At 36.9% G+C, this 24,156-nt stretch overlaps 1 protein-coding gene across 1 annotated transcript in view; it reads right to left on the bottom strand.

Moving 5' to 3' along the window:
- tenm1 (teneurin transmembrane protein 1) overlaps positions 1 to 24,156 on the bottom strand; it is a 208,124-nt gene that overhangs the window by 146,938 nt on the left and 37,030 nt on the right. Inside the window, exon 2 of the mRNA XM_079816225.1 lies at positions 9,221 to 9,486. Coding sequence (XP_079672351.1) covers positions 9,221 to 9,428 — 208 coding nt within the window. The 5' untranslated portion in view covers positions 9,429 to 9,486. The remainder of the gene's footprint in view (positions 1 to 9,220; positions 9,487 to 24,156) is intronic.

Raw genomic sequence — 24,156 nt, 5'->3', positions numbered from 1 at the left:
ATCTTAATAGATTTTAAAATGTTATTAATTCCTGTGATGGCAAAGATGCATTTTCAGCAGACATACCAGTCTTTAGTGTCACATGATCCTTCAGAAATCATTCTAATATGCTGATTTGGAGCTCAAGAAACAATTCTTATTAGGAAAAAGATGAAATACTACAGGTGCATCATAAAGGGTGCAAAATACAAACATAAGAAATTTTAACAATTGTAAGTGGATCCTTCCTTTTATCAGGTTCTTTCATGAGGAAGGATCCACTTACAATTGTTAAAATTTCTTATGATTAGCAATGTTGAAAACAGTTGTGCTACATGATAAATTTTTTTTCAGGATTATTTGATAAATAGAAAGTTAAAAAATTATTGTTTTTTGATCAATTCAATGCATATTTGCTGGATAAAAATATTAAATTAAAAATATTAATTGACTTACTGACCTCAAACTTTGGAACAGTAGTGCATATTTACACTAGGGATGTGCACAACAACTAATTTCATTAACATTTAAATGGAAAATTGTAACTGACTAGTTGACTATTCTAACAAACCCACAGGGGCCATTTTAAATAGTCGACTTAATATGCGAATCAAACAGTCAAATCCCATACTGAATGCAGCTGAAAAATACACTGAATACAATGGGTGTGACTTGCATTATAATCATTGTACATTATTAAACTGAATTATCATTATCAGCTGAATCAATAGGCGGTGCAGGACCAAAAAGTACAAACTCTGTAGCCTATTATAAACAGAAATCCTCAAATTAAAGTTAGCCACCATAAATCTGCACATGTCAAGGTATTGTTGTTCATTACCACCCCTTGCACATCGGGTTTGAACATGCATCTTGTTTGTGAAAAATACCTGTACACATGACAGGTGGCAAAATCGCAAGAAAAGCTTTATGTGTACCAGCAACTACATTATGTAAGTGTATTCTGTTCGTTAGGATATTGATTTAGGTTGATGTAGTGTTGTTGTAATGTTCTGATTCGTGTTTCCCCTTTAAATACAGGTACGTATAACATTTTACATCAGTAGGCCTAATTGTAATAATGCCAATTTGACATGATATGGCCTGTCAAACGTGTTTTTTCCTAAGTCAAAATACTCCCTTCACCTTGCTGTCTTCCAGGTGGACATTTCTCTGTGCCCGCCTACGAGTGACATGGAGAAAACCAACACAGGCAAGATCTTGGATAAAATGATTTTGTTTTCCACTCCAGATATACAATAAAATAATGTTATTTTAAACTGTTATTTTAACATTAACATGACAGTAATTTATACGTATTCTTTATGCAAAAAAAAAGATTGAATATAAACGACCAGTGTTTCTACAATGTTGACTAGCAATGTTGACTACCATTGACTCCAATATCTTTTCATCTCATGTTGCTTCTTCTTATTTCATTTCATCTCTTTTCTAATTCCAACCTCATCTTTTCCCTTTTTCTCATCTCAACTCATCTCTTGCCCTCATATCTTCTCATCTCTTCTCTTCTTTTCATTTGTTGAGGTAAAGTGATGAGCTCTTGATGGGCTTTCCCGGAAGTGTGTAGCCCTAAGTGTGTGTGTGCAGAAGAAGTATGAATTTTCAGTCCTGCATGTGTGTGTTTGAGGAGCGAGCTCTTTACTCAAGTGTCCTTAAGAATCCTCTCCTCTACCTCTCTGACTCCTGTCTCTGTGGCGACCCCTCTCACTGCTCTCCCTGCTCTAATCATCTCAGTACTAATTGCCCACGATGCAGTTCTCCGTCCTTCACTGAAAACATGACCCCCTGTTTCTCGGCCTGACCCACACACACACACACACATTCGTCCGCAAGCAGACATGGATGGAAAAAGCTGTGGTAAGAGGAGTGGGTGAAAGACCTTTCTTTACCTCTCTCTCTCCATTTCTCCCCCTTTCTCTCTCTCTGTCTCCATTTCCATCTCTCTCTATTTGTGAAGCTGTTTCCGTGGTAACTGGAACAGAATGTTTTGTTCTGCATGTAGCATTTGAATAATTCTATAGGGGAAACAAAAAGCCTCACTGTAACCTGCTCAACCGCCACTGTAGATATGTATGTATGTATAAATATATATATAAAATGTAATTCTTTCGATGTATCGCGATCCGGACGTGGACGATTCTGAATCAATTTTCTAAATGTTGATAACGTAATATTGACGAAACGCAACAGGAACAGGAAGTGCAGCACCCGGACCGTCTGTGGCGTGCACAAAACAGAGACGCATGATGGTTGGTTGAGAAATCCGACCGGCACTCTCTGCATTAAAAGCTAACGTATGGAAGCACTTCTATGAAGTTGAAGGGGAAAATGACCTGGAAAAGAGCCACACTATATGCAAGTTGTGTCAAACTAAACTAAAATATTTTTGACTAAAATATTATTTCGAAACACGACAAACCATATTACACGTTTCCAACGCTCGGTTGTACCGGTAGTTGCTGCCAACCAGAGGACCATCGAGCAAGCGATGTTGTCAAAGCTGCCACCCGGATCAGAAAGGGCAAAGCGAATTACAAACTCTATCGCAAATTTTATGGTCAAGGATTTGCGTCCGTATTTTCTGCAGATGTTCATTTAGTGTTCAGATTTCCTAAAAGCTGTTTTTGATTGTGGTATACAGCAAAAGAAATGTCTCTGTGCTCAGGATTTAGTTTGAAGTCACAAGTCTTAGACTCTATTATTAATTTGTGTATAAGAGCAGCTGTATGTTACTAGTTATTTAGATATACTGAAGTCCACAAGTATTACTTTTGTATGAGAGCAGCTGGTACAGAATTCTATATTGTTGTATAAAAGCTGTGATTTTGGTACAGCAAAATGTTTATTTTATTTGTTTTGTTTGATTTTTTATCTGAAGGATTATATTGCTCATTGCACATAACAAGAGGGTGTTGGTTATTATAACTTTATGTTAGTGATTTAGAATATGCTGAAGTCTGTATTAATTTACTAAAAGTACGCTGCTACAGACACTTTTCCTGTTGGTTCTTTGCAATGTTGGGACATATTCTGGCAATGTAACCTTCCTGTTGACTTGTAAAATCACTTCCATTTGTTTTATTAATAAAAGATTTTGGAAGTAAATTCATTATGGGTCATTACAAATACTTTGCTTTAAAAGTACCAAGTGAGAAAAATGAAAATCTGTATAAAAAAAAAGATAAATCAATAATCGTTTTATCATCGCAATGCAGCCCTGTTAATCATAATCGAATCGAATCGTGAGGTGCCTAGAGATTCCATATATATATACAGTACCGTCGCAAGGGCTGTGCCAAGCGTGCGACCGCACAGGGCCTCGCGCCTCACTAGGGCCTCGCGCAAAAGTAAAGACGACAGCTGACTTGAGGATGTAAAGCCAATAGTTAAAGTTCATGTTTTTGTCCTTCAAAATACTATAATAGTTTTTAAAAAAACATAGCTAAAAGTGTGTATCGTGATGCTTTATTATTCTGCTTGTTAAAAATATATTATGCAGTAACTTGCAATAGCCCATTTCTCTGTGCGTGTGACGGTGATTCATGCGCATACATGTCAATCAGCGCGGCATCGCACGTCAAGTTCATAGAGCTTTATTCCCAGTCCATTCAAATTTCAGATTTTGGCCGTCTCTGACATGGGTCAAACCATAGATATTACCTACGAAGTTCAAGTAAATACGCTAGAAATGCGCGCTCATTCAAGGATGTGCATTTATTGCATGGACGGAGAAAGCGCGGACGCCTGCATTTCATCTGACGGTATGCACAAAATGTTTTTTATTTAACACTATTAAAGTTAAATAAGCATAGCCTAACTATTACTCACCTGTCGGAGCATCAGTGAGAGCAATGGCACTGCGGAACGAGTAAAGCCTACTCTATCTCTAGACGCTTTAAACGTTTTTAAATCTGAAAACTGCAAAAAGCAAAGAAATTGTCATACATCCATTTTGTTCATGTTCACAGAGGAAATAGGTGAAAAACAGCGCTGGTCCTCTCAATACTGTCTGTTTATAATTTTACCGACTGAGAACTCACTTCTGATGATTCAGTGAGAGGGCAGTCCAAACTAATTCAAGCGCATTCAGGGCGTTTTGCAAACGCGTTTGACCCATTCATAGTTAATTTTTAGTCACAATATTTTAAGCGTCAAAATGTGCGCACTGCCCAATTCAGTTCACTTCTTGAACCTGCTGTTAAACTGAATATACGATTTTTTCCCCTTAAATATCCACTTAAACAACACAATGGAAACAGTAGACCCCCGTTAATAGGCTATACCCCCGGGCCTCGCACATCACGTTTGCACAGGGCCTCACACCCCCCTTGCGACGGGCCTGTGTATATATATATATATATATATATATATATATATATATATATATATATATATATATATATATATATATATATATATATATATATATATATATATATATATATATATATATATATATATATATACACACACACGTCAGTTATTTCTGGTTCTCGAATCTGATTGGCTGAGAGCCTTTTTCAGTTGTGCGATATTCCCCCAGTATCAGCACTCCAACCGTTTCACCGTTTGTATTACTCTGCTTGCGGCGACTGTCATGGCGGTCGAGAAAATCAACCATATTTTTTTTTATAATAGTAATGCTGTTAATTTATAGTAATGCTGTTCTGTCATAGAATGTAGTTTTTTAGGCGAGAATGTAGTTATTTAGACCTATTATAAAATTTGTTTAAATACTTTCGCAGAAGCGAGCTCCAGGCCGTCAGTGGCTGTTCAGCACTCATGTACCCGCTGAGAACAGCTTCATCTTGGCCAGTCCTTCGAGGATTTGCCGCTGACTCATATGTAGATAGTGGTTAAGTATGAGATATAATTCATTTGGGGTATATGAAACAGGCAATCTTTGGTCTTATTTATCTAATTTATTAATTATTTATTAATGTCTTAATTTATTACTTGTTCCAGAGAAAAATCGATTTGGCTAAAGGCAAGTTAAGTTTCATAACTTTATATTTAACTTGAATCCTGTACTAGAGCACTGCTTTTTTACGTTTGACTGAATTGTTTGCTTTTGTTTTTATTTACTATTGTATTTTATAATGGCTATTGTTGTGAATTTAAATATTATTGTTCAATAAATATATTCTATAAATAATATCGCACTGCTACCCTTTTGATATTGCTCATATGTATGTATGTATGTATGTATGTATGTATCTATGTATGTATCTATGTATGTATCTATGTATGTATCTATGTATGTATGTATCTATGTATCTATCTATCTATGTATCTATCTATGTATCTATCTATGTATCTATCTATCTATCTATCTATCTATCTATCTATCTATCTATCTATCTATCTATCTATCTATCTATCTATCTATCTATCTATCTATCTATCTATCTATCTATCTATCTATCTATCTATCTATCTATCTATCTATCTATCTATCTATCTATCTATCTATCTATCTATCCTGATGTTGATCCCATACAGGTGAGAAATAAAATTCAGCAATATAGATAGATTAAAAATATTTTTTTAATCATTCATTGAATTACAGCTAAATGGCCGCTCGCACTATGATGTCTGGCCCCCGACTTAAGATTTTCCTAGTCATTCATTTAAGCCATTAAATGATTAGTCAAACGTTTTTTGATATTAATTTAATTACTTTACCCAAAAATGTTGTCATCATTTACTCACCCTCAACTGTATGAGTTTCTTTCTTCTGTTTAACACAAAATATATTTGAAAGAATTTATTTTGTGTTAAAGGGGTGATGAATTGAGAAATCAACTTTCCTTTGAGCCTTTGATTTATATAAAAATGAATCATGAAATAAGAATATCCTGTAAGTTTCGGAGCTGAAAACTTCCTTGTTAGTCAAAGAAAAGCTCAGGCCCAGAAAACAAGATATCTCAGATTATGTCGACCACTGACATCCTAGAATGCACAAGCATCCCCTCAAGCCCGCCCACCAACTCTCTGAGCTAAACGGGTCGCTACAGAGCAATAAACATGCTGATTCCAGCTCACGTAAGACATTGCACGTTTGTTTGCTTCATTTCACCGCAAAATTGATTGTAAACAAGATACAGGTCGAGACTGGATTTGCAGACATATTGAGATTAAAACACAATGCTGTGCCTCCTATATTGGATCCGACAGGAATGGTGCAACACACTAATGTGAGTAGTTAGTGTGATGTGTTAGTTTTGCATTGTTACAGATCGTTTTATATCTATTGATTACATACCTTAGCACGCTGTCAGGCTGGATAATCCTTTATTTGAGGTGTTATTGGTTCATTCGTGATCAGACTTGGACTTCGCCAGGGCTCGCAAAGTGTGTATGTGTGTGTGTGTGTGTGTGTGCGGTTTGCGGTTATATTCACTGATCAGGCCGACCAAGTAATACAAAAATAACATTCCTTTCTTGTGCGCGCGTGTGTGTGCGGGTCGCAGTTGTGTGTGTGTGTGCGATTTGCGGTTATATTCACTGATCGGGCCGGCCAAGTAATTCAAAAATAACATTACACACACGCGTGCGCGCGCGCAAGAAAGGACAGTTCGCGGTTATATTCACTGATGATCGGGCCGGCCAAGTAATACAAAAATAACATTCCGATAAATTGAGGGTGGATGAGAGATGAAGCACTGTGTTTGTTTGATAAAGATATTTGTGGACGTTTACTTCCAAGTCTTCAGTGCGGCATGCCCATCAAAACTGAGCATTTTTCAGAGAGCCTCAAAACCAAGGCAGAAAATAGCCTATGACTTATTCATCATGATGTTTTTGAATGTAAAATGTATGAAAATTGCATAAAAATTATGCAAACGTCATAAGTTGACCTCAGACAACAGTATAAAAAAATTAAAAAGAAGAAAGAAACAGAAGAAAGAAAATGGTTGGGGTTTAAGGGCTGAGAAAGAATATTGTATGTAACATTGCTAACATTGTTCTACATCACAGATAAATCCTAAACCATAATAATGATATTATGGTTTAACAAGAGCCTCAGAAAAATAAATAAAGCATTCAAGAGAGCACAAAAAGTTTACTGGCAAAAGTAATGATTATGGATGTATTGGAAAAACAGCAAGGCTGTCTGAACATTTTAACAGTGTATTAATAAACTAGTGTTTTCTGAGTCAGTGTTGCTGCAAAGATGAAGTTTACAAAGCTGACACATCATCTCCGCTATATTATAGATGCGCCTATGGAGAGAACTGTGCATTAAGTTAAACATCATGCAGTAAGCGCCGTACTAATTTAGCTTCCACAATTCGCACAAACATTTGAATATTTGCCTAATAGTGCACATGTATCAAGGTTAACAATAGAGCAAATGGCTATGTAACGTGGCTAGCGTTAGGCAACTACTTGTATGTTTTAAATGATAAGATGTTTGAGGTCGATGAATGATGGGCAAACATTTGGATTTCCTGCCTGACATAAAGACCAGCCGTGTTAATTATCTGTCCTATGGAGATTTTTTTTGCAACATATAAAAAATTGGTTGACCAGGACTCTTCTCATCGAATTACATTTGGTCGACTAATAGAGGGCAGCCCTAGTTTGAGGCATTTCAACTTTCCTTAGAAAAGATATGAAGCTGTGAGAAATCTTTTGTGGAAAGTTGAGTTAATACATTGTCTTGTTTTTTTTGTTTGTTTTTTTCTAGACAGAAAATAAATAATAAATTATGTTATCCAGATGGCATATTATTTTATTGCGTATATATTTATTCAATCATACATATTTAACGATTTATATAATACATATTCATATAATATACAATCATAAATTTTTTATTTTCTTAATGTAATTTTGATTTATAATCAAAAATAACTTATATATACTACATGCTTCTGTTCAGGTGGCCAAAGGGTCCTGCCGAACTACGTTCTACTCAGCAAGAATAAAAATGAAAGGGAACATCGCCTGTGTGTGTCTTAGTTATAGGGAATCCTTTAATGAATGGAAATATTTCACCCTTGGGACTAAGACAAGTAAAAATGCCTCCATGAATGTAGAATATCAAAGACAGAAGTATAAAGGGTGAAATAAATTATATTATTAAAATTATTTTAAAATTTAAATTGTAAATCATTATTCAAAAGTAAAGCACACATCCCATTATTATTTAATGACAATAGTGTTTGATGTTTGGTGTCTGTCTGTTGATGGCTCATTTCAAGTTTCAGTATTCAAAGAATTCTGTTCCTTACTAAGGAATCACACCATATCATTTTCATTAAAGCAACTATCAAAACAACAAACAAAATAACTTGTCTCTAGAACTATGATCTCCTTTAGATAATGCAGACTTTCATGCGATGCTTATGATAGATGCTTATGATAACAGCTCCAGTGCCCCGCTAAATGTAGAGTGACATTAATTATGTGTCATCATTTAATGCCATCTCTCTTGCGCAAACACATGCAGGCATGCAAACATATTCCTTGTGGAAATTTCATTTGACATCCATTACATTATAAGTTGGTCATAACATATGCATGAAACGGCTGTACATATTAAATTAAACTTTAATACTGCATCAACTCTTTAAAACAAGATATTACTTTATTTACTGTTTATTTTGATGTGTTATTATTGTGATTATCTCTTTTCAAACTTTCTAACAAGGCTGTCAAGATAATTTTGGCTTTTTATAAATTAATACGACTATTCAGCAAGAATTAATTTAATTTATCAAAAGTGACAGTAAAAACATTTATAATGTTACAAAAGATTTCTATTTCAAATAAATGCTGTTCACACAAAATGTTAAGCAGTACAACTGTTTTCGACACTTATAATAATAATAATAAATGTATCTTGAGCACCAAATAAGCATATTACATTAATTTCTTAAGGATCACGTGACATTGAAAATGGCTGCTGAATATTCAGCTTTGCCATCACAGGAATAAATTATTTTAAAATATATTAGAATATAAAACAGTTATTTTAAATAATTATAATATTTCATAATATTACTGTTTAACTGTAATTTTATCAAATAAATGCAACTTTGGATAACAAAAGGGACTTCTTTCATTTTTATGAAGTTCTTTGAATTTCAAATGATTTTCATTCTACTTTACACTCAAAATTGAATTGTAAAAGAGTTTACAATTTAACTTAAAAGGTATTCTATTTTGAATGGCACACAACTCTGACACACACATAAACAGAAGGTCTTACCTTTCTGGTGCTGCTCCAAGGGTTTCCTGCGGACTTTGTGGCTGTTGTAGGTGAATCTGCGGTCAGGCTCGTAATCGGGGCGGGTGTGCGCCTCTCTGTAGTGTTTGTGATGAAGGTTGGTACCATCCTCATCCTCAGATGAGCTGGAGTAACTGAGCTCCAGGCCGGGGTGGGGCCGCGCCAAAGATTGGTACAGCTTCTCGTCCATCTCTGCTCTCTTCACTATATCACACACTCAGAATTCTCAAAAACTCACTCAAAGCACACTACACACACACAAAGGGGAAAAAAAGAACAGAACAGAGGCGATGAAACAGAAAACAAACAACAGCAGTTCAAATGTACTCTAAACTTTCATTTCACTGGTGCAATTTGTTGTAAAGCGATACATGAAACAGCTTGAGAACAAACAGCTGCTCTGTAGAAATATATTTAAAGAGGCATGAAGGACAAAACAAAACAGAAACACTTTCCAAAACCACCCCCATGTTTTAGCCAAACATTCATCGACCACCAAGAAAAGAGAGAAGGTCTCAGAGGACAAATGAAAGAGAAGATGGAGAGATAGATGGAGGGTGAGATGAAGAGATAAAGAGCTGCTTAGATAGAGGAAAAGAGAGGAGATAAAAAGGAACAAACTCAAAACGAGAGTTATACAACCGCCCAGTAATGAAACCAATTAAATCATGGAATTAACATGCGTCGCTATACAGTACACCAGTCAATACAATAAAATAATTCATTAGGATAATTCTTTTGTGTTTTATAGTTAACTCAATCAATCTTACATTCTGAATTAGCTCAAATTTAGCTCCAAGTAAATCTATATTGATTCATTTGACAGTGTAGTACATCCAGTTTTAAAGCACTCAATTCTTCTTCTAAGGACAGAAAACAAAATGATATCTAACAAATATGCATTATTGATGCTGTAACATTCTCATTAGAGACAATCCAATATGGCCTTTTCATGACCAACGCAGATTATTAAGGCTGTAACAATTGATATTGAAAATAATAATGTCAATAATAATAATAATTTAAATGTATAATCAATAATGAAAATAATCACGTTACTGTTCTGATTACTTTATTTCAAAAGGAATTAGTTACATTACTAGTTACGTTACTAGCCCCCCACCCCCTCAAAAAACAGAATATAATAATCTCTTTAGCCTGCTGCGTTAAATTTAGATAAATCATGTTGCATCATACATGAACGCTAATGGTCAATGAGAGGTGTTAAGATTAATCGCTGAAACATCAGAATTTGTCCACTGCTGAGACATGTAGACTCAAATCCTCTCGTTATAATTTAACTTGAAACACAAAAGTGTAGACTAAATAATATATTCATTGTACAGTCAGCTTAATCCATTAGCAGAACTTTGTGAGACCCCAATGAATTAAGATCAGTGACAGCTTAGTGATAATAAAAGGGAGTGCGTTTATGCACGCTTTCTAGGCGATAGAATTTGAAGAAACCACGTATGTTTTGCTGCATTTAGGTAAGGCAATGGTTAAGCTATGTATTATTTGCGCTGGCTGCCATACCATATCACGCATATGCTTGCCTATTCAAATTATAGTGGTTTGTGAACCCCTTTAATAACAAGAGCGTTTATGCAGGGATGTGAAGGTTGTTAATAGGCAACATGTAACTATTTCCTTACAATAATGTTCTTGCCTTTGACAGAAATAAAAGTTTGTTTTGCCTCGCAGGTGCTTAACAGTCAAAAGTAGGTACCAGGTAGAGGACGTTGCGAGTGCGACTACCTGAGACTTATTTGAAAAAATTATTTCTATTTCTAATATACTATTTCTCTTTTTTACAATCTAGATGATAAAACACTGCATTCTGTCGGCAACAATGTTACGCAGCTGTAACGTATAGTGACCTGGGCTTGGAAGTATACTCCAATTACTATTTTGGAAATTATAACGTCTTAAATTACTTTTTTTTTATGAAAACAGTAACTGTAATGGGATTATAACTTGCAAGACGTTTCTTAAAGGGGTCATCGGACGGAAAATTCACTTTTATATGGCGTTTGCATATACACTCACCTAAAGGATTATTAGGAACACCTGTTCAATTTCTCATTAATGCAATTATCTGATCAACCAATCACATGGCAGTTGCTTCAATGCATTTAGGGGTGTGGTCCTGGTCAAGACAATCTCCTGAACTCCAAACTGAATGTCAGAATGGGAAAGAAAGGTGATTTAAGCAATTTTGAGCGTGGCATGGTTGTTGGTGCCAGACGGGCCGGTCTGAGTATTTCACAATCTGCTCAGTTACTGGGATTTTCACTCACAACCATTGCTAGGGTTTACAAAGAATGGTGTGAAAAGGGAAAAACATCCAGTATGCGGCAGTCCTGTGGGCGAAAATGCCTCGTTGATGCTAGAGGTCAGAGGAGAATGGGCCAACTGATTCAAGCTGATAGAAGAGCAACTTTGACTGAAATAACCACTCGTTACAACCGAGGTATGCAGCAAAGCATTTGTGAAGCCACAACACGCACAACCTTGTGGCGGATGGGCTACAACAGCAGAAGACCCCACCGGGTACCACTCATCTCCACTACAAATAGGAAAAAAGAGGCTACAATTTGCATGAGCTCACCAAAATTGGACAGTTGAAGACTGGAAAAATGTTGCCTGGTCTGATGAGTCTCGATTTCTGTTGAGAAATTCAGATGGTAGAGTCAGAATTTGGCGTAAACAGAATGAGAACATGGATCCATCATGCCTTGTTACCACTGTGCAGGCTGCTGGTGGTGGTGTAATGGTGTGGGGGATGTTTTCTTGGCACACTTTAGGCCCCTTAGTGCCAATTGGGCATCGTTTAAATGCCACGGCCTACCTGAGTCCATCCCTTTATGACCACCATGTACCCATCCTCTGATGGCTACTTCCAGCAGGATAATGCACCATGTCACAAAGCTCGAATCATTTCAAATTGGTTTCTTAAACATGAAAATTAGTTCACTGTACTAAAATGGCCCCAACAGTCACCAGATCTCAACCCAATAGAGCATCTTTGGGATGTGAAAGAACGGGAGCTTCGTGCCCTGGATGTGCATCCAACAAATCTCCATCAACTGCAAGATGCTATCCTATCAATATGGGCCAACATTTCTAAAGCATGCTTTCAGTACCTTGTTGAATCAATGCCACGTAGAATTAAGGCAGTTCTGAAGGCGAAAGGGGGTCAAACACAGTATTAGTATGGTGTTCCTTATAATCCTTTAGGTGAGTGTAAATGTGTCTTTGCAGTGTGTGGACACAACCAACCTACAATGATAAAAATCCATTCACTCCTTTTTTTTAATCCTCAAAAAGCCTAAACACTCTCAATAATCAAGGCGTTTTAATTTTCTGAGCAATATGACATCATATTGCTCATGCTCCGCCCACGACTGCTATATATTAAGACTGGCCTATATTAGCATATTTCCACCCTTAGCCAGTTGTACACTGTCTGCCAAGGCAGCACTTCACGTGTCTTGTGTCTACACGCCCCACAGAAGAGAGGGGTGGGGTGAGCTCATTATCATTTAAAGAGACATGTACCGAAACGGGTCACTGTGAACGGAGCTATTTTTAAGGAGGTAAAAAGGGTGTTGTTTTACACAATCATTGAGGAATTTTAACCAAAGTATGTTACAGACTTTACATGAAGACCCTTAAGAATCAAACCAACTTGTGGAAAATGGGCATCCGATGACCCCTTTAAATTTACAGGAAAATATGGCTGCATGATTTGTAGGAAAAAATATAAATCAATAATGTGTTTGTTCATAGGGCTCCAAAATTTGGCCGGAAATGTTGTGATTATAATACAAATATTAATACCAAGTTTAAAAAGATGGTTAGTGCATGTTTTGTTTCCAAATGCTCGTTATAATTGACACAAACTCAGAGCAGATGCAGAGAATTTACTGTGAACCGAGCCGCTCTAAAACACTGAAATCACTGGATCAGGGAGGGCTCGACATTAAGCCTGTTCGTGTGCTTGTCCTTCGGACAAGTAAATATGTCATTCACTTGTCTGAGTAAAAAATTAGCTTGTGTGGAAAAAAATTAGATTTTTCTGTGTTGTAAATATGATTTATTCTGAAGCAATATTCTCAACATTGTTCAATCAGCTTTGACATGTTTATATCTGCCTATTTGGTGGCAGCTGGTGACCATCTTAATGAGTGAATCATTAAGTTATTCATTCAAACAATTTGTTGAAATGGCTGATTCGTTCAAGAATGAGGCAGTCGTTTATGAATTGGTCATTGAATCTTTGATTAATTCAAAATGCTGACTCATTCAGTAACACATTGTTGCTGTGAGATGTGTTATGGATCTGCTGTGATCTTTGTTTGTAAGTATTTTTGCTGCTGAAATAGAACAAAAAAAGCATCTAAAATGTAAGTGACTTAATGTTTATTAATTGTTTATGTAACTGTTATATGAAATCAGTGTCACATTTCCAATCGTGGTGGTATTCATCAATCTTGGTTGTGTGGTGTTGCTTCACTGTATCATATGTTATAAATATAAAAACTCCACATTTGGAATTTTTACCACAGTAAGTTAACTGAGTTTCTTTGTGTGAGCGGCGCTCATTTGTTTCAATTTCTCCTCATGAGGCTGCTCGAGTGTCAACAGTGCTGTTAGCGTCAGTTCATTATACATTATATATTAGTATCCACAATCGATCGCCACTTACACTAAATAAATGCAGAATCATTCTTTGCGTTTTGGAGATTCCCTAGTTATTTTTTGTTATTGACGTTTTAATCGTTTTAAGACGTTTTAAAAATACTAGTCAAATTCTCTGTCACTTGCCCCTTCAAAAAATGTCACAGTGCCGCGTATCACTCTGAAACATGCAGCACTTTTCAACTGTGGATAAACAGTCTGTATGTTACAGACCTCCTTGACCCTGACCCAAGGACATACACAACAAAAAGAAAAAAAGGTTTTAATTGCATAGTATTAAACATATTAAAGTTTAAACACACATCTTACTGACTGCATCCACCTCTCCCGTATATCTTCATGGGAAGAGATTAGTGTGAAACTAATATTGGAGTCAGACAAGATCGTGCTTGAATTGCCCTGCATACATCTTATTCAGTGCTCTAGCATTGACACAATCTCTCTCTCTTTCTCTCTCACTCTCCAGAGAGCGTGGCTCCCTTTCAGCTTTTACTTCCCAGAATCTAAACGCTGACCATGACCTTTCCATGACCTTTGAGACTGAAAAGAACATTCGGCGTTCAACAGAGGAGCGCGCAGGTAGGGGAGGGCCACTGAAAAACAAGATGCGGTTAGACAGAGAGAAAGAGAAAGGAGAGACAAGGCTGAAAGCACAGATGAAAAGGAGAGGTGGAACGGATGAACACTGGATGAAAGAGAACCGATAGACCATATGGGGTAGAAGACGAGTCAAACGAAGATGAAGACGGGGACGGATAGGAACAGAAGCATGGCTGAAAAATGAAAGCGGGAAGGATGAGAGTGGACAGATGAAGAAATGAAGAAGAATAGAAGGAGCTTGCAAAATGACCAGACAGGTTAAAGACTTTCTGGGAAGCAGACATGAGGGAGACAGACAGAGAAACAAAGTCACTCTCATCCTGACATTGATGAAATAGAAGTTAAATATTACCATCAAATGCTCGTTAGTGTGTATGCTATGTATTGCTTTTGTAATGGGCTGCTAATTGGCTGATGCGGAAATGCGTGGCATGACTAAGTGATGTGGGAGGGTTGTGCGAGTTAAATCCCTGTCAGTCTCAGGCAGGCTGCCTCCTGATTGGATGTGGTGCCAGAGCGTGTGCCAACTGAAGGCGGCGGTAACTTTGCAGACTGGAGGCAGCATCTTCACACACAAACACAATTAATAGTCTGTTAATAGTGGCTGTGGTGAACGCTCCCTTTATCTGTCTCTCTCGCTCTGCTCTCATGAGACCGTAGCCAAGTCTAGCCGAGGAAGCCGATCGAATACTATTACTACCATTTTTGATCAAGACGGAACTTATTGCAACACATAAAGAGGGTTTAAGACCACCAACAAAATCCGTGCTGCAAATAAGGGACGTAGACACGCACGTACACTTGAAGCAGACAGATGGGGAGGGTTCTTATGGGAGTGCTGAATAAGTCTTTGTAATCAGACGATTATGATGATTACAGTGTAGGAGAACAAACTGCCAAGAGGGGACACAAACATGGGCGCGAACCCAGGCACGTAAACACAATTGTGTTCCTAATTGGGTTTGTGCTCAAGACTACACAGTTCAGGGATGCTCTTCCTTTATCACTAAGCAACAGGTAAAACATAGAAATGCTCTTATAGTAATAACTCCTTCAGATTCAAAACCGTATTTAGCTGTAAAGAGTTCTTGAGATGGCCACATTATATAAAACATTGCTACATTACAGGTGCTTCAGGTCAGTGTAGTGGTTCTATGCCTTTTCCATTGACAGAGGAAAAGAAAAGCGTTACAATAGAGATTGTTCAGCTGAAGTCAGTTCAGTGTTGATTCAGTTCCGTTGTAAAGATGATCAATTTGTTAATTTCATCTATAAATCAGTTCTGCAAAAACAGTGTTCTCCTTTAACAGTGTCAGTCCAGTCAGATCAACAATGGTGTTGAATATTAAGGGGCAGATTTACTAACAGCTTGCGCCAGTGCAAACCCTCTTTTGGCGTTAAAAAATACCGCAAGCCACGCAGTGATAAAGTGCTAAAAAGGCATGGACGGTTATTTTTGCAGCTGACCTATTGCCTATGAATTTGTAGGAGTTTCCCTTTTCAGACGCAAAATTTATAGGTGAAGAGTATTTAAATGAATCATGCAGGGTGATTTACTAAGATTTGCGCTCGTCAATTTACTGATATCTGCGACATTATTTAACGCCAGTCTTGGTGAGCATAAGAGACTTCTTTTAAAAACACTTCTGAACGGTAGTGTGGATTTATATGGATTAATGTAAATACGGATTTATAATATATTAACTATTTATAGGTTACTGACAATAACATGAAAATACTGCTCATCAAGATTGGCCAAGATTTCTAAAACTATTTACAACCCATTTTACATGCATAATCTGATGCGTTTCAGAGTGAAACAGAATATTGTGGGACCCGATTTTATCCATCGGGAATCGTCTGGATCACGTAAAGTGGATGGTCTATGCCTGAATGAAGCCTAACCTGAATGAGAGTTTGCAGTAGATACTAGATAGTGGAGAACATTTCCTCTTCTAAAAACAGTTCACACCCACTTGGACTGTGAAGGTTAAGTCACGTTCATTGTCAAGAGCATGTTTCGTACTCTAATGGTATATTCTAATATTCTAATGGTAACACTATACATTTTTAGCTTGTGGTATAAATGCTTATATTTGACTCTGACACAGGGTGGCCAAACTAACTCAGTCTGGATTGATTTTCATACTCTGCTACACAACTGCACATCTCTCTATCACCCAGTCATTTTAGCCATATAGTCAAGATTGGTTTATGTGTTGCTGTTTCGACAGCTCAATGTAGAGATGGATCAATGTATGGACAGTATTAACACTCGGTGTCACTGAACTTTCCCAAACTAAACAAAGAGAAAAATCGAAGGGCTCTTAGTCAGGGATAAAGGGCGGAGAGTGAAACTGTCTACAATGCGAAAATCCTCTCTTGAATACTAAGTCTCACGTAAAAATCCTCTGTGTACCGTTGTGCACGGATTTGAATTTTAAGGTCCACATCAGGCGGGCCACTTAAACTGCTTTTTATCAGCTAAGAAACACAGTCCAAGCGTTTCTCTCCTGAGCAGATGCTGAGAGATGGATGCATGTCTGGACTGCTGCAATGCTCTCTGTCTGCTCTTCCTGAGAACGCCCGGCTAGACTACAAATTAATGCTGCAGCACGAGCGCTGACAGAGAGCAGAATGAAAGCACACATTACCCATGTCTTAAAGTCCCTTCATTGGCCTCTCGTAAATTTTAGGATTGATTTCAAATTTCTGTTACCGGTGTACAGATCCCTTAATGGGTTTGCACCTAAATCCATATCTAATAAGCTTGTGAGGATCGTTCAAACAGGTCTCTTTGGTCTCCTAACACTGGCGTCCCAGCAGTCAGTAGTAAAACTCAATGCTCTCCAATGTCTGTTAAAAGAAATCACACTCTTGATGAGTTTAAACAAAACATTAACATTTTTCCTTAACGTTTTCCTTGTTCATATAGCTGATTTATTTATTCGTAAACTTTATTTTATGTATTTATTACATATGGGCTTCCTTTTGTGGTCCCACTTTATATTAGGTGGCTTTAACTACTATGTACTTGCAGCAAAAAATAGGTACAATGTACTGTAAATATTGTATTGCAAAACACATTTGCTGATATTGAGGTGGGAAACGGGTAAAGTTAGGGACAGGTGTGGTGGTATGGGTAGGTTTAAGGGTAGGGTTAGGTGTAAGGGAAGTGTCAACAGTGTAATTCTAAATGTAACTACAGAAATTCATTACAGATGTAGTTACATACAGATATATTTTTAAAATGTAAGTTCAATGTAAAAACGTGTACACAATAAGTGCATTGTATCAATTGATTAATTTAAATGTTAGGGCACCTAATATAAAGTGGGTCCAATTGTGTTATCTACAGTTACCGTGTTATTTATTTATAATTTAATGTAATATTTTCTTTGATCTATGTGCTTTGACATTTTTAACTTTATTATTTAACTGCACTATTAGTTGCATAATTTCCTGTGTTTAATTATGCACCAACCTTGCATTTAATCTTTCATGTTTGCCAACTGACACATTAATCTCCTTGCATTGCATAATTTGCACAAAATATGGTTTACAACTAAAGTCTGAACTGAATTAAAGGTAATAATGTAGGATGGGGCTGCATCATTCAAGAGCCATGTGCATATGACACAGACACGCTAATATAAATGTTTGAAGATTTTAAAATATTAGCTTCTAAATATTGTCAACAATAACATTAGCATGATTTGACTGCTGGGAACCGTACAATATTACAGGCAGCCTGTAGAGACATATCATATTTTCTCTCTCACACACACACAAACTGTATCTACACACAGTGGATAATATTCATTCATCCATCTTCAGATTATCAGTGCAGACTTCCTGCGCTGATTCTCTCTAAAATAGTCACACACACACACACGCACACAGCAAGAGTTGACGTTCCCTCATCCATCTCTCTCTATTGCCAGAGTCACTTCCTGCACGGAACGATTCTCTCCCACACACACACACACACACACACACGCAAATTCTTCTGAGGAGAATCAGATCTGCAGCAAGAGAAAGCTCTTGCCCTGAGCAACTGCACAAACGTGTCAAAGTCCTGATACTGCCTAAAATAAAAGCTGACAGCGCGCACACACACACACAAACACAGTCCGTAAACATGAAAGTCAAGCGCAGGTCAGCTAAGAATATTTCTTGCTGGTGGCATTTCTCAGCGCTCCCAAAAAGGTAAACACACACACAAACACACACTTTTACATAAACCTGAAGCTAGTCAGACATCTCTGGGGGTCATATCTGACAAAGATCATCACCATGGAGACCCAGGCTGGAGGAGGGGGTTAAGGAAATGGATGGAGATACCGTCTACTTACAAAATATAAATTCACATCAATATTCTTCTCCTTTTTCATTCAAATCACTCTTCTTCTACTTCCAGTATCCTCCTATTTCATTGCATTTGTACTGTGCACAGGTACATTTTAAATATAAAAACGTCCACTTAAAGCACCATAAAAAAAAATTCTATATAAATCTAATATAAAATATAATACAATTCAAGCAATTGCACAAATAAACACAGTAGAACAAAGATTTAAATTAAATAAGCAGTGCTTTTCAGGTTTTTCACGGAGCTCTAACAGTAGTTAGGATACAGATTAGGTACATTAGATACAAAAATTGATTCAAGCTATCAAATGTAAAATAACACTGCATAGTCTTCACTATAAATTAAATATAAATGAATACTTATTAAAGTTATAAAAGTTATTCAGTCAAGAGCATTATTTTGTTGTTTAATTGACATTAAAAACGCAGAAGCAGCAGTAGCAATAGCTGTTGTCACTAAGACAAAATGCATGGAACCAATATACTGATAATGTTACAAATCCCATGCATTTTCTTTCTCGACTGTTTATGCTCACTTAAGACATAACCGATTATGTTTACTAGGATACTCACCAAGACATCATTTTGTGTGAATTTGTCCATTCATGAAGATGTGAAAGAGAACTCATTCACGTGCTGTCAGACACAGCTTTCTGGGTGTGTGTTTAGAATGTGTGCACACAAATCTACTCACACTGCACAGAGTACAGAGTTCTCTTTCGCGTCTTCTTGCGCTTGAATACTTAAATTGGCAAGGCTTAAAAACAGTGACAGATTCGTTAACTCTTGGCCATCAGGCATTCCTTATTGTTGAGCCCTGCATTTAGATCTAGCGCGTCAATTCTCTTACATGAGTGACACCACAGGAGCGCTTTGGAAAGCGCTGCGGCTGGTGTTTTCCACGCATGATTTACTCGCAATGTAGAGGGTTGCAGTGGGTTCCTGTTACCCACAGCAGCTGTTGATCCTCTGATATAGCTTGTTTATAAAGGTATTGACTAGTTTGGAGAAATGTGTTAAGATTTGATTTAATTTAGGCTTCCCTAAAATATTTAATACACTGTCAGAAGCCTTTTGTTGTCTGCTGTCAAAAGATGAGCTAACCACCTCTACTGGCTTCACTATATGCTTGATCTCTCCCCAGTACATGATTAACACATGACCTGGTGATGTATCGAACAACACAGAGGAGGAAGAAGTAAGTGGGGTGGGGCTACTCTCAGATGGCCTACCCACAGACCATTCACTGACCATCTGATGCACATTGCTTTTCTCAAGCTCCAAGCTTCTATTTGGGGATCTGATGGCTGCAACATAGCTGGAGCCCTGGCAGTCAAACAACAAGGAAACATGGACGTGAGAAAGCTGGCGGAAACATTCAACACTGACACAGTTGATCAATCATGAAAACAATGAAGAGACAATGATAAACAAAGTGCCAAAAAGGGACCACGTTTGTAATTTTGTGATTGGTTAAGAAGTGATTTACGGCAGTGTCTTGAGGTCTGATTCATCAAACAGCAATTTACTCCAACACTGCACACTGTGACTTTCAACCCAGGGCAGTAACAGCTGTCAAGAGTCTGGAGAGGGCGTGCAAAAGCAGACATGCATTCTTCCTTTCTAATGTCTACATAGAGTGTACCTGAATGAAACAGAGAACAGGGCACTGAGAAAGAGTCATTAAATAACTATTTCAACTTGATAATCCATATTAAACATGGATTGCTATGGAGTATTTTTTTCATCAATATGGCCAGTAGGGGTGGAAATCTTAAGGCACTTAACGATTCGATCCGATTCCGAATCTGGGAGTAACGATCCGATTCTCAAAACGATTCTTAACATATATTTTTGGTAACTAATTCTCCTGCTGTGCAAATACATGAACTTTACATTTTAACCAAAATTGGAGTTAATATGTGTTTTGTTTTTAGTTAGAATATCTGTTTGACAGTATTGCCATATTAAAAATGATTATGAAGATTTCTTTTAATACTTTTATTTTATTAACAAAGTTATATTCAAAATTAACAAGCTCTGAATGAAACATGATAAGCCATATATACAATTGCAAAGAAATATCATTAAGAATGAAAAATTGTCACACTTAGTTGTAAATTGAGAACTGTTTAGTTTCTTTAGAACATTTTAACAAAAAATGTCTTTAAAAGCAAAAAAAAAGTTTACTTTGGTTAGAGCAACAAAAAAATCTTTAAAACATAGGCTAAAGCAGAAAAAAAACAACTTTAGCGCTCGCTGAGAAGCCAAATTCAGTGTGTGCGCATAACATCTCACATGAGAAAACTTGCCGAGCTGCAACAGTCATGTTTGTGATATTTAAAGGGTTAGTTCACCCAAAAATGAAAATTCTGTCATTAATTACTTACCCTCATGTCGTTCGACACCTGTAAGACCTCCGTTGATCTTCGGAACACAAATGAAGATATTTTAGTTGAAATCTGATGGCTCTGAAAGGCCTCCATTGGCACAATGCACGGTTCACTCTCAAGACCCTTAAAAGGTACTAAAGACGTCGTTACAAAGTCCATCTCACTACAGTGGTTCTACAATAACTTTATGAATCGGCGAGAATAGTTTTTGTGCGCAAAAAAACCCTAAATAACGACTTATATAGTGATGACGATTTCAAAACACGGCCTCATGAAGCTTCGAAGCGTTATGAATCAGTGAGTCGAATCATGATTCAGATCGCGTGTCAAACCGCCAAACTGCTGAAATGTGGTGATCCAAACTGCTCATTCGACTCACTGATTCATAACGCTTCGAAGCTTCATGATGCCGTGTTTTGAAATCGTCATCACTATACAAGTCATTATTTAGGGTTTTTTTGCGCACAAAAACTATTCTCGCCGATTCATAAAGTTATTTTAGAACCACTGTAGTGAGATGGACTTTGTAACGACGTCTTTAGTACCTTTTAAGGGTCTTGAGAGTGAACCGTGCATTGTGCCAATGGAGGCCTTTCAGAGCCATCAGATTTCAACTAAAATATCTTAATTTGTGTTCCAAAGATCAACAGAGGTCTTACGGGTGTCGAACGACATGAGGGTAAGTAATTAATGACAGAATTTTCATTTTTGGGTGAACTAACCCTTTAACGAATCACTTGCCAAAACGAAGTCTTTGTTCAGAATTTTCCATTCGTTTGAAACATTGTGCAGTAGTTCAGCAATATTCGATAAGTCATTCCAAAAATTATGCCACGGATGTTGGTAGGTTTATGTCCCGGCCACCGCATCAGAGACATAGGAGTGTTATTAATCATTAATGGCAAGGAAAGCGCCGTATTGCCTACTTGAGCACCACTTCGTTATTTTGGCTCAGAATTTCGTTTGTTGGAAATATGAACTTAATTTAGAAGTGCTTTTGAAATTATAAACTTTGCATTTAATAGGCAAAATATTTTTTTTAAATGGAGAGGGAGCCGCAGCGAGACACAGAGCGCCCAGAGAAACGGAGGAGCGACTGCTGTAAGGCGTTTGAGCAAAACTGTGGAAAAACTGCATAAAACGTGCGGGTGTTGAACCCTCTCACCGGGAAAAAAGTGTCCTCACGGGTGCGACGCCCCTGAACAGGTCGTAGTTTGTCCATTTTATCTTAAACAAAGCCAATTCACCAGCATACGAACGTTCGCCTATCAACGGGTTGTTCTGTGTGGCCGGTGACCGCGCGCACGCACAGTGGTGAAGTGGCCGTTTGAATTGAACACAGAATCGATTCAGAATTTTTGAGAATCGATTCTGAATCGTTGGATAACGAATAGCGATGCATCGATGCATCGACCTTTTCTCCCACCCTAATGGCCAGTGTGTGTCAAATAATTTTGCGGATGTGACAGTTTTTATATACAACTGTCACATCCATGCCTGTCCAGGACTCCAGTTCCCATGATCCTCCCTGTCTCACACCTGAACTCACTTCTTCATCGTCTCTCCTGCTCTCCCTGGATCCCCTGCACCTGTGTGTCATCATCTAGCCCTCCTTTATATTGTACTCATTCCCTGCACTCCTTGTCCATTGTTAAATGTTATACTCGCATGTGTGTGTGTTCTGTATTTGTAATAAATCCGTATTTTGTGGAAGCCCTGGATCTCCTCGTCTCTGCTGCACCACACTACCCGTAACAACAACAAGATGAGTACATTAGCCTGAAACATAACCACATAGACCAGTAATTTAAAATAAAATACCCAGCATGGATAGATATATATATATATATATATATATATATATATATATATATATATATATATATATATATATATATATATATATATATATATATATATATATATATATATATATATATATATATATATTTTTTTTTTTTTATTTTATTTTATTTTTTTTTTTTTTTTATATATTTAATACCTTGTGTCAGATATGCAGCAAGAAATTTCAAAAGGCACCCCACACTGAAGTGGTATTATGTACACTGATGTACTTCAAATCAATCGCTCAAAAAAAACCAATGTGAACCAATGTGATGAAACCTGAGTGGTTACAGAATAAACATGACTCAAATACTGAACTACAAATTATGACCATCTTAAATTATGCAAATATTGTATAGTTAAGGTTTGTGAAATTTACATCAGTGCATGGTTTACATATGTCCAGTTTTTGTAATAAATATAGTTTGTGTATATAATGTAATATAATGTGTACTAAAAATATGCTTAAATTAGGGATGTCAATTTACACAAATTCCCATGATTGATCGTCGTTTAAATTAACGATCAATTAATCATTAGCTTTAATGCAATAAGCGTCTACTGCAGTGGCATATAGCCAAAAGCATGACACGGTGTGAAAATGCTGCTCAAAACGCCATGTTCCTCACCAAATTAATGAGAAGCGTTTTAGTCTAAATAAAAGGCTACTAGGATTGTAAAATGAGTCGATGTGATTGATCATTTATTAAATTACTTATTTAATGATCAAATATAACGTAATGCGTAACTCCTGTTGTGGATGCGCTCTTCCTGGCACAACACACAGAAAATGACAACTAAACCCAATTAATTCACAATGATTAATTAAAATAGTGTTCTCATTATAATGTTATATATTATGACAGTCCCAATCATAGATATTATTAGCTGTGCATTGCTGTAAACCGATAAACTGAAGCCCTTTGCTAGCGGGTTATTTAACTCAACGAAATACATCCTATATGAGATTTATCAGATATATACAAAATAAACACACAAAAAAAT

The sequence above is a fragment of the Gobio gobio genome (genome assembly GCF_949357685.1).
Source record: "Gobio gobio genome assembly, chromosome: 4".
Classification (NCBI taxonomy): domain Eukaryota; kingdom Metazoa; phylum Chordata; class Actinopteri; order Cypriniformes; family Gobionidae; genus Gobio; species Gobio gobio.
The sequence above is the reverse complement of the archived record's forward strand: the minus strand, read 5'-3'. Positions and strand labels throughout refer to the sequence as shown.